This window comes from Apodemus sylvaticus, chromosome 7 (assembly GCF_947179515.1).
Source record: "Apodemus sylvaticus chromosome 7, mApoSyl1.1, whole genome shotgun sequence".
NCBI lineage: Eukaryota > Metazoa > Chordata > Mammalia > Rodentia > Muridae > Apodemus > Apodemus sylvaticus.
The window spans coordinates 27367030-27381648 of NC_067478.1; the positions used below are offsets into that span (position 1 = coordinate 27367030).

General features: G+C 48.2%; 1 protein-coding gene and 1 pseudogene across 1 annotated transcript in view; one reads left to right on the forward strand and one right to left on the reverse strand.

Annotated features, from left to right (window-relative positions):
* Positions 1-7822: 7822 nt before the first annotated feature.
* LOC127689648 (60S ribosomal protein L17-like) lies at positions 7823-8633 on the reverse strand (annotated as a pseudogene).
* Positions 8634-9233: 600 nt separating this feature from the next.
* The window catches only part of LOC127689649 (uncharacterized), a 31629-nt gene continuing 26243 nt past the window's right edge, over positions 9234-14619 (forward strand). The window contains exons 1-2 of the mRNA XM_052189322.1: positions 9234-9435; positions 11502-11654. Of these exons, the coding sequence (XP_052045282.1) occupies positions 9256-9435; positions 11502-11654 (333 nt within the window). The 5' untranslated portion in view covers positions 9234-9255. The remainder of the gene's footprint in view (positions 9436-11501; positions 11655-14619) is intronic.

The window sequence follows — 14619 nt, forward strand, 5'->3', positions numbered from 1 at the left end:
ATTGTCTAAGCTTTTGCACTAAAAGCCACATTGCAATGGTTTCCACAGATAGCATAAAGCATTTACTATCTGCCATTTATACAAAATAGATTGTCAGCACTACTGTAAGGTCAGGATGACAGCCAGCCAACTTGTACTGAAAGCCAGCCTGAAAGCCACCTACTGACCCACTTGGTTCTTGAACTCCCTCCCCTTCTAGATCCTCTGCTGCTCCTTCATCAGCATCCTGGCTCCTCATCAGCCCCCTCCAGGCCTACAGACCCTGAGGATGCCACCCACCCCCACCCCAGCCCCCCCCTCTCTCTCCTCCAGCCTCGCTACAGCATTTCTGTGGATCTGAGATCTGCTCCCCACCCCCACCCCCAGCAGACCAGAAGACTTAACAATGAGGAAGCGCCTCGGATGGACTCCAGGCCTGTTCCCAGGCTGTCCGGAGCTGACACCCATCTCTGCCCTTGCCTCCCGTCTCACTGTAGGAGTGAGTGCTAAGTCAGAACGGCAGGAGGATCTGGCTTTTCCCTTGGGTTCCTGGGTTCCGGGATGGAACTCAGTCTGTGAGGCTAGCTAGCATTTGTATTCACTAAGCCGCCTCCCTGGCCCTGGGATCAAACTTCCACCAGAACTTTCTGTGGGTTTTGAAGAGTTGATTTGAGATTCATATGAACAGTTGGGTTGGGGGCTGTAGTTCACTACCATCAAACTAAAAAAACAAAACAAAACATCAGATGAATGTGAAAGCGAAAAGGGCCAAGAGTCACCTTTGTCTGTGAGGGACAATCATTCAGGACCATCAGGACTGAATCTACAGGGAGAAGGAATCATAAACCGTCGTAAAGGAACTTGACTCAGTCCTCTCAGATGTACTATAGCATATACTACACATACTTTTACTTATGTTATCATCATTATCATGTTATCATTATTATTATTTTGCAGTGCTGGGGATGGAACTCAGAGCCTTGTGCATAAGTGGTCTACCCCTGGGCTACTTCCCCAATGACTACATTGTTATTTTTTGCTGAACACAGAAAGCAAAATGATTGTGTTTGCTTTCTCAAGCTGTCCCAGCAATAAATACTTGTAAGCTGGATGACCAGCCCCTGCAGGATGAGTCCCCATGTACCCCAGTCCCTGCAGGATGAGTCCCCGTGCATCCCAGCCCCTGCAGGATGAGTCCCGTGCACCCCAGCCCCTGCAGAATGAATCAGTCCCTGTGTTCCCCAGTCCCTGCAGGATGAGTCCCTTCCTACAAAGTAAACAGAGGCCTGGCGAGGCTTTTGCAGCAGAAAGTGCTATGGTTATTCTGGGTAATGGGAGAGAGTGTGGCTTTGTGGGCTTCTTGGCACACAGAAAGACTAACTAGGAGTCAAGCTTTACCTTGACTCTCCAGACAGTGTAACAGAAGATCAGGGGAGAGGAGGGACGGAGTTTTCTAGAAGTCAGGTGACCTGAGAGGTGAGAGGTTAACCAGGCTCCTCTCACCAGTCTGCACTCAGTAGGAAGATGGCGTCAGGTAGATAGCTTCAGACAATGACCTAAAGCAAAAGATCCCTAACTTCAGAACTCTCATCCACTATTGCTGAACCGAGTACTGCAACCCAACCTCGCCAAGAACTTCCTTTCACACGCCCTGCCCCTGGCTGAAGGTTTTGGATGGTTTATGCTGTCTAGACGGGACTAACTACACTATGACTAACTACACTGTGACTAACTACACTGTGACTAACTACATTGTGACTAACTACACTATGATTAACTATACTATGACTAACTATACTATGACTAACTACACTATGACAGTCAAAGCTGGCAGAACCCAAGAAGAGCGGCTCAGTGGTTAAGAGCACTGACCGCCCTTCCAGAGACCCTGAGTTCAATTCCCAGCAACCACATGGTGGCTCACAACCATCTGTAATGAGATCTGATGCCATTTTCTGGTGTGTCTAAAGACAGCTACAGTGTAGTCATATAAATAAAATAAGTCTTTAAAAAAAACAAAACCAAAAACTGTTTTTACCCTGTCAGTAAGAGTCAAGCCAAGGCCCTGAGTTCAGACACCCATAGAGGAGTATGTAAATGTGTGGACCCATAAGAGAAGCAGGGAGGTGGAAGAAGAAAGGGGACGGAGGGAGGGGAAGGGAGGGAGGGAGGGGGGAAGGGATGGGGGAGGGAGGGGGAAGAGGGAGGAGCTGTGCATTGTATGACTCTAGAGGTAAGAAGTCCCTCAGGGTCTCTCTGAGCTAAAATCTAAGCAGGTTCCACGAGGCTGCTGCGTTTCTTTGTGGAGCTCTGAGGAGAATCCATTTCCGCTCTTCCAGCTTCTGGAAGCCACCCACATGTCCTGGCTCCAGTGCTCCTTCCTCCCTCTTTAAACCCAGCAGCTTCGCGGAGTCCTCCTCCTCAGGTCTCACCTCTGTCCCCGACCCCTGACTGAGAGGTTCTCAGGCTCCTTGCAGACTGGCCTGCCAGGATGGAGGAGAGTATTATCCCCTCAAGGTTTGGACTCCCAATCGTACTGGAAGTTGTCTTTGCCCTAGAAGGTGGCCTGGCCCGCGCCCCAGGGTGGGACGTCTCTCCCTTGAGGCCTTTGCCCACACCCACAGCCTGGAAGGTCTTAACTCCAAAGCCTCTACTCAGCCTCTGTCGCCTGCTCAAACTTCCGTCTCTATGGCGACAGCTGACGCGGGAAGCGGGAGGAGACATTTGGACGGTGCTCAGCACCTGCCCCTGTGGGTAGCCGGGGTTTCAAAGATCCCGGGAGGACGCTGCCCTCCCCACTCCCCACCCCACGGGGCCGCTCTTGCCCGGTCCCTGCCTCCGGGCTAACACGGCTTCTCCGTGCTCCCGGAGCTCTGATCCCCACCTCCTCTGTGCTCTCCGGTCCTGTTTCCAGAGAGGGGTGCAGCGGAGGGAGGGGGCGCCGCCTCGGATGAGACGATAAAGCCCAGCTGACAGGTAAGGCTCACACCCGAGGCCTCAGTGAGTGCTCGCTCGTCATCAGCGGGGAGGTACTTTGGAGCACCCTGCCCCAAATGCCTGCAGAAAGCACCTCGGAAAAAATGAAAAAATGGCGCAGCAGAATACTGGTTGTCCATCATTTGTCATTAGGGAAATGCAAATCAAACCAACCCTGAGATTTCACCTCACACCAGTCAGAATGGCTAAGGTCAAAAACTCAGGAGACAGCAGGTGTTGGCGAGGATGTGGAGAAGAGGAACACTCCTCCACTGCTGGTGGGGCTGTAAGATGGTACAACCACTGTGGAAATCAGTCTGGCGGTTCCTCAGAAAACTGGACATGACACTTCCGGAGGACCCTGTTATACCTCTCCTGGGCATGTACCCAAAGGATTCCCCGGCATGCGGTAAGGACACATGCTCCATTATGTTCATAGCAGCCTTATTAATAATAGCCAGAAGCTGGAAAGAACCCAGATGTCCCTCAAAGGAGGAATGGATACAGAAAATGTGTATATTTACACAATGGAATATTACTCAGCAATTAAAAACCATGAATTCGTGAAATTTTTAGGCAAATGGTTGGAACTGGAAAATATCATCCTAAGTGAGGTAACCCAATCACAAAAGAATACACATGGAATACAGTCACTGATAAGTGGGTATTAATTAGCCCAGAAGCTCTGAATACCCAAGACACAATTAGCATAACAAATGACTCCCTTGAAGAAGTAAGGAAAGGCTTGATCCAGCATTGTAGGGGAGTACCAGGACAGAGAAAAAGGAGGGAGGTGACTGGAGTATGGGTGGAGAGAAGAGGGCTTATGGGACATGGGGAAGGGGGAAGAGGGAAAGGGGAAATCATTTGGGATGTAAACAAAGAATATAGAAAAGAAAAAGAAAAGAAAAGAAAAAAAAAGAATACTGGTTGTCTCGGACCAGCGATGTCTGTCGGCACCATTTGACACGACAGCCTAACAATTGACATGAATTTGATCTCCAGAACCCACCAGAACAGTCATAGACGCAGAGAATGCACCGGGTTGCCATCTGATCTCCACCAGTCTCTCTCTCTCTCTCTCTCTCTCTCTCTTTCTCTCCCTGTCTCCCTCTCTCTCTGTCTCCCTTTCTCTCTCTCTCTATCTCTCTCTCCCCCACCTTCACCTTTCTCTCTTTCATTAATCATTTTAAATAATATTGTTTTAATTCTTGCAGAATTTCATACAATGTTTTTTCATCATATTCACCTCCCCCACTCCTCCCCATCCTCACCTCCCTGCTCCTCCCCACCTCACCTCCTCCCACTCCTCCCCATCCTCACCTCCCCCCTCCTCCCCACCCTCACCTTCCCCTACTCTTCCCCACCTCACCTCCTCCCACTCCTCCTCACCCTCACCTTACCTCCCCCCCCAATCCTTCCCACCCTCACCTCCCCCCACTCCTCCCCACCCTCACCTCCCCCCTCGACTCCTCTCTACCCTCACCTCCCCCACACCCAATTTTGAGTTTTCTTCTTTTCCTTTCCCCATGAGTCCGGTTTCTGTCGCCCAGCTGCTGTCAGGATTGAGACTTGCCTTGGAGTATGGTAGACCTCACGTTGCCTCTCTCCCCATCTCCCAGCGGCTCTGAAGTGCAGCGTGCACTCCTCAGCTAGTGAAGACTGTGTAGCGCCCCTCCCCCTTCCGCGGGTGATTTTGCCTGGGTTGAGGTTACAAAACTCGGTGCACATTGTCACCATCACTGTGAATCCACATGTGCCTCTGCTCTGCCGTGTCTGGAAAGCTAGGTCTCCATGAAGCCACCCAGTGCCTCTGGCCCTTAGGAGCTTTCTGCCCGTTTTTGGAGGAGAAAGGGTGTGTAAGGTGTATAGCCTGGTTAGGGACACACATTCATTCCATTATCTCGTGTTCTCCACACTGTGACCAGATAAGGTTCTCTGTGTTACTTGTCTTCTACCTCAAGAAGCAGCTTCTCTGAAGGACTGCACAGTGCAAAGTGGCCCAGATGTTACAGGAGTTAGCAGCTGCTTTCTGATCGGACCTAACATCCTCTGACGTAGAGCACGCCTGACACTGTTAATGGGGCTAAGTTATAGGTGCTAGGAGAGAGTTTAATACTATCACTCTCCCTCTGCTGAGTGTCACCTTGGAAATGGGAGGTGGAGGGAGTCAGGGCAGCTCTACCCAAGGGAGCATGGGGAATCCCAGCTACCCTGGAGGTGAGAAAACCCAGAATGACTCTCAAAGGGTGTGGAGTGAAGAACATGGCGTCCTTTGACTATATAAATCTGTGAGTGTAATAGGAAGTCATTGGAGTCATTTTAAGGCTATGTCCATGTGGAAGAGCACTGGGTATTCACCCCTGGGGTCTAGAACCTATCGAGCCATATGTTCTTGGCCCTGGAAACAGTGCCAGGCATAAGTTCCACCCCATGGATTGGAAACTCCCATAAGCACTCGTGTCATTGCACCAGTGGGCAATATCTTGTCGGGCCAGATATTCAAAGAAAATAATTAAGGAATTATTGATTGATGGATGGATGGATGGATGGATGGATTGTATGTGACTACATACTGTTACTGTCTTCAGACACACCAGAAGAGGATATCAGTCCGGGCAGTGGTGACACATGCCTTTAATCCCAGGGCTTGGGAGGCAGAGGCAGGAAGATTTCTGAGTTCGAGGCCAGCCTGATCTACAGAGTGAGTTCCAGGACAGCCAGGGCTACACAGAGAAACCCTGTCTCAAAAAAACAAAAAGGGGGGGGGGGGGAGCATCAGATCCCATTACAGATAATTGTGAGCCAGGGTATGGTTGTTGGGAATTGAACTCAGGACCTTTAAAAGAACAGTCAGTGCTCTTAACCACTGAGCCATCTCCAGCCCCCTAAATAAGATAATTGAGAACAAAACTGCCGGGCTGGGAGGCAGAGGCAGGTGGATTTCTAAGTTTGAGGCCAGCCTGGTCTACAGAGTGAATTCCAGGTCAGCCAGGGCTACACAGAGAAACCCTGTCTCGAAAAAAACAAAACAAAACAAAACCTTCTTGTTGGATTCAGTAGAATACACTTGTCACCAAGCCTGGAAACCTGTTTTTAATTCCCAAAACCACATGGCAAAAACAGAGAATTGACTGCTGTAAACTGTCCTCTGGCCTCCACAGAGGCATTGTGGGATTCACTGTGGCATTCTGGGACTCAGTGCAGCTCAGTGCCCAGCTCCCCTGGGCAACACGGGGAACTGAAAAGGAGGGTAAAGCTAGCCAGAGATGCCTGACTCTGGTTTGCCTCAGAAATAAACAGTTGTTCCCTTGTTTATCTTCCATTGCTGTTTATATAGCATTTACCTAGCAAGGCTTGAACACAAAGGCTTTGTGGCCCTTTATCAGAGTTTGTTTGCACTTTTCTGTCCCTGTGGTCTCATTTGCATCAGAGGACATTCCTCCTTAGACCTTACCTCATGCCTGCAGCTTTCCAGTCATAGAGCTAGATGTTGGCCTGGTTTTATGCCTGAGAAAGGAATTCTAGACCTTCTGGACACAGACACACAAACACACACACACACACACGAATTTTCTTCATGGAAAGAGTCTGCATGTGTAGCGCACGTCCGTCAGGAAGTACTTAGAAGCGGCTGGTGGAAACCTCTCCAGGCTCGCCTCCTGACATCAGGCTGGACTGCTGTAAGAAAACACCAAGTGTTGACTGGCTTCTTTAAAGAACAGAATAGAGGAAGAGGCAGGAGGATCTCTGTGAGATCGAGGCCAGCCTGGTCTAAAGAGTGAGTTCCAGGACAGCCAGGACTGTTACACAGAGAAACTCTGTCTCAAAAAACCAAAAAACTACAAAATAAACCTAAAAAGAAGAAAAGAACCCCACTGGGGATGTTAAAACAGCAGCTGGAGTTCCTGACCCAGCTTTCTCCCATGACTGTGCTCCTGTGGCTGTGCTTCCCGTGGCTATGCTCCCGGTGGCTGTGCTTCCCATGGCTGTGCTCCCCATGGCTGAGCTCCCAGTGGCTGAACCCCACTTCTCTTTCCCACTGCAGGATTTATTTTTATTTCATTTTTATATTGTAAGCTAAACAATAGTCATGGCTGTTGGTGGCTGTTGGTGATAGTGTGTTTCCAACTGCCTAAAAGTCATATATTTTAACTCTTCCCTCCTGTTCACAAAGGAGTCTGGCTCACCCCAGACAAGGGGTCTTGGAGACCACTTGAGATAGATATGCTTAGATCTGAAGGGAGTGGGGCACACAGAAGCGCCTTCCCAGTGAACTTAAATGGCACAAGACAGTGCACCGATATACTGTACATTATATGCCTACTTTTTTCCCAGTATTGAATCCAGGGCCTAATGCATGCTAGGCAAAAACTTGACGACTAAACTGTATCCCAGTTCAAAGTCCACATTTTTTTCCCCTAGTGGTAATGCAGGTCTTTAATTCCAGCAATTGGGAGGTAGAGGTGGGTGGATAGTTTAATGCCAGACTGTTTCAAAGCAAGTTCGAGAACAGCCAGGACTACACAAAACAAACAAAACACAGAAAAACACTGCCCTTTCTTAAACAAACAAACAAAAAAAAAAAAGTAAAAAAAAGTATCTTAAGCTATGTCATAGCTTAATTAGAAATCAATTGTAAAGAATTCCTTTCCCAAGGCAGGCTTATCGTATACCCAATAGTTTGTGGACAAAACAGACTTTATACCCATTGTCTTCTGCATAAGACTATGCTCCTCACTAATAAAGCTAGACAGTCATATTTACATAGTCATGTGGTTGTGAACAGTCTATTTCCCCGCTTAATTTAAAAGTTCTTCTGCGTGCTAAGGCACATCTCTCCCAACTGGGCCGATGAACAGGTAATCTACGACAATCTGCTTATGAAGAGCACCAGAAGACCTTTACTTGGTCTGCATTTATTTCGTGCTGAATTTATTCCCGTGCCATGAGTTTTTGTTTCTTCAGTTTCTTCTGGGATATCTTTTTCTTCTGTGCAGCCTCCTCTTCTGGCTTTGGAGCGATCTGTGCCTTCTCAGTGAGGATCATCTCAGTGTGGCAGGGGGGGCTCATGTGTGGGACAATCCGGCCGTGAGCTCTGCAGGTTCGTCAGGGCATGTCAGGTGACTTGTTCACCTGGATGTGTTCAATGACTAGAGAATCCACGTCTAAACCCTTACATTCAGCACTACTCTCTGCATTTTTAAGCATGTGCAGCAAAAGTTCAGCACTCTTTTCTGGCCACCGTCCCTGTGTCTAGCCCCACTGTTTGACTGGGTGCACCAGCCAACGCCACCATTACACCGGAATGGCACACACTGCTTCTTTAAAGTGACATCCTTCAGAGACGTGGTGACTTTGCGGATATGCATACCCCTGATGGCCTGGACAGTTTCCCGGGTGTTCTTAAAGTGAACACAAAGGTTTTGTTTTTTAAAGTTTTATTTATTTATTGTATGTGAGTACGATGTAGCTGTCTTCAGACACTCCAGAAGAGGGCGTCAGATCTCATTATGGATGGTTGTGAGCCACCATGTGGTTGCTGGGATTTGAACTTGGGACTTTTGGAAGAGCAGATAGTGCTCTTAACCTCTGAGCCATCTCTTCAGCCCGAACACAAAGGTTTGAACCTCTGATTTGCATGATTTCGTGGGGTTCTCTGGGTCAAGACACCATCTTCACAGGTCACCTCTGACCACTTACCAGAAGAGCCAAAATCCACATTCTTAACCACATCAGCATGCATAGTCTGAAAACACTGAATCAGTAAAGAGAACCATGCCACTTTAAAACAAGTGTATAACCATTAATAGTCACTGACTAGTACATTGAATTAATATTATTTCTCTTCCTCATAACTGAATCCGTGAGTACTGCCCTCATTTTTAAAGAGACAACAAATATGGACCCATGAATATGAACATTGGAAATTAAACATCTCTATAATGGCTTTAACTGAAATCACCATGGCCATTTAGGCTAATGGGAAGCCTTTTTTAGAATTATTTATTGTATATGAGTACACTGTAGCTGTCTTCAGACACACCAGAAGAGAGCATCAGATCCCATTACAGATGGCTGTGAGCGACCATGTGGTTGCTGGGATTTGAACTCAGGACCTCTGGAAGAGCAGTCAGTGCTCTTAACCACTGAGCCATCTCTCCAGCTTGCCTTTAAGATTCTTAGAGAAGGGCACCCAGCAGCATTTCCTGGGATTTCGAGGGCGAGGCACAGTCTGTGCTGGGTTTCAGCTTAACTTACTGTTTTCAGAACCAAAGTGGAATCAAACACTGGAAAACAATGCCCAGAGCGAAGGAAAGAAAACAAAAACCCAAAGGGGCTGCCCCTTCGGTGGTTCCCGTTCTTCAGAAGTTCCTGAAGACATACCAGAAGCATTGCCTACAGTCTCGGACCTCCCTGTGTCCCGCCATCCAGAGGGACCTGAAGAGCTGCATTGACAGAGAGCAGATTCTCAGGAAGGTGAGTGGGTGGGGTTCGGTCCTTCCTTGAAACAGACTCCGTAGGACACATTCCTCCCACCCAGCGCTGACTGCCTCATCAGCTCTGCATTGCCTGGCAATGACTGAGTGACTGACAATCACCTGAGGGACCTCAGGCCTCCTCCATCCATTCTTCTGTGCTCCCCGCACCCCTGCACCTGCCCTCCTATGCCTGCCAGAATGTGTTTTGGGGTGTCAGGAATTGAGTCCACTGAATCTCACATAACACCACTGTTAAGATTCTAAGCTCCACCACACAATTACCTGGCAACAGCCAGGTATGCCCCGTCCTACAGTTGCCTGGCAACAGCCAGGTAGGCCCCTCCCCACAGTTGCCTGGCAACAGCCAGGTAGGCCCTGGCCCATAAAAGAGGGTGCTGGGCCCCTCCTCTCTCTCTTGCCTCTTGGCACACTTACCTCTTACTCTCTCTTCTCTGCCCCTCTCGGGCTCTCCTCCCCTCCCCCCTCTCTCCATGTGGTCATGGCTGGCCTCTACTTCTCTGCACTCTCAATCTCTGCCATTCTCTGTCTCCACTACCCCATTAACCCCCATCCTCTGCCTGAATAAACTCCATTCTATACCAAGTCTGTGTGTATCTGGTCCCTTGGGGGAAGGGATGCCTACTGGGGTACCCCCTTCCCCCACACCGTCGTATACCATTCTCTAAACCTCTATCTCTTTTTAGGAACATGGCAACCACCTTCTCAAGCTCCCCTTTAAGCCCTCCTCTGTGCTCAGACTTCAGCCTCCCCCGAACCACACCCCTCCTTCGCTCTAGCCTCTCTTCCCACCTGTTCTGCTCTGCCCACCTCTTCTGCCTCCAGGTTTTCTAGTCCCTTCTTTTTGCTAGTTTCTACCGAATGTTCCTACACACATCTCCCTGCTTCAGAGAGGAACTTCCCACAACCATCCTTTAAAAAATATATATATGTATAGGTGTGTGTGCCTGGTTGTCTGTATGTGCACCACACATGTGCAGGTGCCAGTACAAGTCAGAAGAGGACATCCAATGCCCTGGAACTGGAGTTACCCAGTGTGAATGGGTGCTAGACCCAAACCCTGGTCCTCTGCAAGAAGAAGCGCATTAAACAATTGAGCCATCGCTCCAGCCCCGCAACCATCCTTTGGTGGGGACAGGGTAAAATAATTATCAATTACATTTTAAAGATGTTATTTTTAAATTATATGTATGGGGGAAGGTGTGCATAGAGTGCAGGCTCTTATGGAGGCCAGAAGAAGGTGTTGCATCTCCTGGAGGCCATTGTTAGCTAACCCAGCGTGCTCTTAACTACTGAGTCATCTTTCAAGCCCACTAAATGTTCCTTTCCACTGTAGTTCTTACAATTAGCCTCCACCAAATGTTTTATTACAACCATCATCAGAAATACAACTCACATCCCCATCCAGGATGAATCTGTGGGTATACACACAACTGAGAGGCTGTGTAAGTTGGTAGCATGCTTAGACGAGGGGTCTCTGTGTTCATTGTGAATATCATGAAGAGCCTTGTGAGGGGCTGGAGGAGAGGTCAGTGGTTAGGAATGCTTGCTGCTTGACCAGAGTACCAAGACTGGGACCTGGTACCCACAGGGGGCTCACAGTGTCTATCATTCCAGTTCCAGGAGAGCTGACTTCCTCTCCCGGCCTCAGAGCAGTGCACACATGGAGTGCAAGACATGCACATAGGCAGAACATTCAGACACAGAAAACTCAAGTACATAAGTCGTTTTAAAAACCTTATGAAACAATCAGTATCCTCGCTGTATAAGATCCAATTTGATTGTTTTCCTTAAAGAAAAACAAATGCTCGTATACACAACCAAATGGATTCTGTGACCCAATAGAGGGCAGTGACCTGTAGTAACTCTGACCTATAGTACCATACCTGAACATGGCAGGAAGGTCATGAATTGGACCACCACCCCATACACGGGTAGTGACTACCTCAAACATTCGTATAGCCACCTTTGCCAGTATCCCTTTCGCACATTCAGATGCTTGGGTATCTCTTTATGGTGGTCACCTAGAGTTTTCCTACGCTCCAGTTTATGCTTGTGAGGGCTGGTAACGCCTCAGCCAGCACTCTGCCCGTTTCCCTGGAACCTTTGCTCATGACCATCCGAGATGAGAGCTACACGCTGGCCAAGGAGATCTGCATCTGGGGCCTTCATCTGACAAATCCGGAGATCGCCAGACTCGTGAGTATGGTTTTAAGTTTCTTCAGACCTTAATTAAGAATGGGCGAACAACACCCTGTATTCCAGATGTGATTTATTTGGTTGCTGACCAAATGATATGCTGCAAGATTTTCTTTCTTAAAACTAACAGCTGGGGGCTGGTGAGATGGCTCAGTGGATAAGAGCACTGACTGCTCTTCCAAAGGTCCTAAGTTCAAATCCCAGCAACCACATGGTGGCTCACAACCATCCGTAAAGAGATCTGACACCCTCTTCTGAAGACAGCTACAGTGTACTTAGAGAAAATATATATATATATATATATATATATATATATATATATATATATATATATATATATATATATATATAAACCTAACAGCCAGGCAGTGGTGGCACACACCTTTGATCCCAGCACTCTGGGAGGCAGAGGCAGGCGGATTTCTGAGTTCAAGGCCAGCCTGGTCTACATAGTGAGTTCCAGAACAGCCAGGGCTACACAGAGAAACCAAAAATAAAAAATAAGAAACACTATTTTAGTGAAATGCCTCAACTGTATCTTAAAGTGTGGAAAATAATGAAACCAATATCCACAAACTCACCTCTATGACATAATCTACCCTTTTTAAATTAGTCTTGTCATTTATTTATTTAACTCTGCGTGTGACTGTTTCTCCTTCAGGCCTGTGTGTAGGTCACGTGCATCCCTGTTGGGTCAACTGGAACTGGAGTTACGGATGGTTGTGAGCTGCCACGTGGTGCTGGGAACTGAACCCCGGTCGCCTGCAAGAGCAACAACTGCTTTAACCACTCTGCTGTCTCTCCAGCCCCACAATAGACTCCTAAATGAATGAAATGTGTGCAAGCTGACCAATGTACTAATCAAAGCTTCGATCACTCTTTCCTCACGCACTGCCTGTCTAAGGAAGATGTGTATCCGCCATGCATACACTAATGCCTTTAGACCTATGCATGCATGCTGGCTACATATGTGTGATTTTGTAAATCAAACATTCATATTATGTTGTCACGAACCACCCATGTTCAGTAATTCTGTTACCCCATCCATTTATGGATTGACCATTTTTAAAAACTGAACTTCTCTTATTGCGAGTAAAAACTTCTCTTCTGATATCAGCTAATTCAGACCAGCTCTTTCACTGAGAACCAGGTAAGCTAAACATACATGTACACATGTGTGCATGTGCATTCACACATGATCCAAGGAAGAACAGAGATGGGGAGGTGCTCCCTAGGCTAATCAATTATTTTATTTTATGTATGTGAGTACACTGTCACTGTCCTCAGATATACCAGAGGAGGGCATCAGATCCTATTACAGATGGTTGTGAGCCACCATGTGGTTGCTGAGACTTGAGCTCAGGACCTCTAGAGGAACAGTCACTGTTCTTAACCACTGAGCCATCTGTCCAGCCCCTGGACTTAGAAACTTGGAAACATGACTAAGAAACTAAGTTGCATGTCTTTAGCCCTAGTACTAAAGGCATGAGGCAGAGGCAGGTGGATTTCTGTGAGTTCCAGGTCAGACTGGTCTATATAGCAAGATCCAGGCCACCTAGGGCTACATAGTAAGACCCAGTCTCAACAAAATAAAACACACAGAGGAAGAAGGGAAGAAAGGACAAACTAGAACAGAGCCTTCAGAAAAGAAGACCCTGCTCATGTCCCTGCACTGAGGAGGAAGTGAGAAGAAAACCAGAGACAGGAAGAGGTGATGAACGGGATGAAGCCAGAAGGCATGCAGAATAAACTCACAAACAGCTACCATTGCGCAGCCGCAGAAATGGTGAAGTAGAAGCTTGGTACTAAACATCAGCAAGGATGTGAAGCAACTGAGTTTTCCACACCATGGGAGGAGTCCATACACAACAGCTGCTGTTTGGAAGACTATAGTGCAGTTTCTCCTGATTCCAAAGTTTATTCTCCCTCTCTTGCTCTCCCTCCCTTCCTCTCCCTCTTTTTCTCCGTCTCCCTCTCTTTAGGATAAGATCTCTCTCCAGAGCCCTGCCTGTCCCAGAACTCACTGTGTAAACCAGGTTGGCCTCAAACTCAAAAGGGTCCCCCGGCCTCTGCCTCCCCAAGTGCTGGTGTTAAAGGTGTGAGCCAGCGCCCCTGGCTCCAAATGTAGACGTTCAGATCTCTAAGCCTTGAGAACTAGAGGCTTTATGACTCCAGCTTTCAAAACTGAGGGCTCACTGCTCCAGCTGCTAATGGTGATGACTGTTGATCTGGGCCTAAAGTCACCCAGCAGCCGGTCACAGCCCCTCCCTCCCTCCAGCATCTGGACTCTGGGCTCTTCAACCCGGAGCTCCCTTAGACTCTTGCTTCCATTTTCAGCGTCTGCCTCTGGCTTCTCAAAGCTTCTTCTTTTCTAGTCTTAGCCTCTCTGCCATCCCTTCATTTCACCTCTTGTAGTCTTAGCTCCTTGACTGTTTTACCCTGAGGTGCTCTCTGAAGTTTCAAAGACCCCCTGCTCTGAGTGTAGCTCTGGGCTCTGGGTGTCAGCACCCTCAGCTCACGGTGCCTCTCTGGAATGTTCAGCTACCTCCTCACTGCCACTGTCAGGGTATGCTGGATCATTTTATGGCAGCTTGGCACAGGCTAGAGTCACCTGAAAGGGGGTAACCTCAACTGAGGAAATGCCTCCATAAGGTTGGGCTTTAGGGCACGCCTGTAATCCCAGCACTCTGGGAGATAGAGGCAGGCAGATTTCTGAGTTCGAGGCCAGCCTGGTCTACAGAGTGAGTTCCAGGACAGCCAGGGCTACACAGAGAAACCCTGTCTCGAAAAAACCAAATCCAAAAAACCGACCTGGATTCTATAAGAAAGCAGGACGGGCCAGCCACGAGGAGTGAGCCAGGGAGCAGCACCTCCAGGTTCCTGCCCTGAATTCCTTCAATCCCTTCCTCCCTCTCCTCCTCCTCTTCTCTTCCATCTCCCCCTCCTCTGAGAAAATACCAAATGG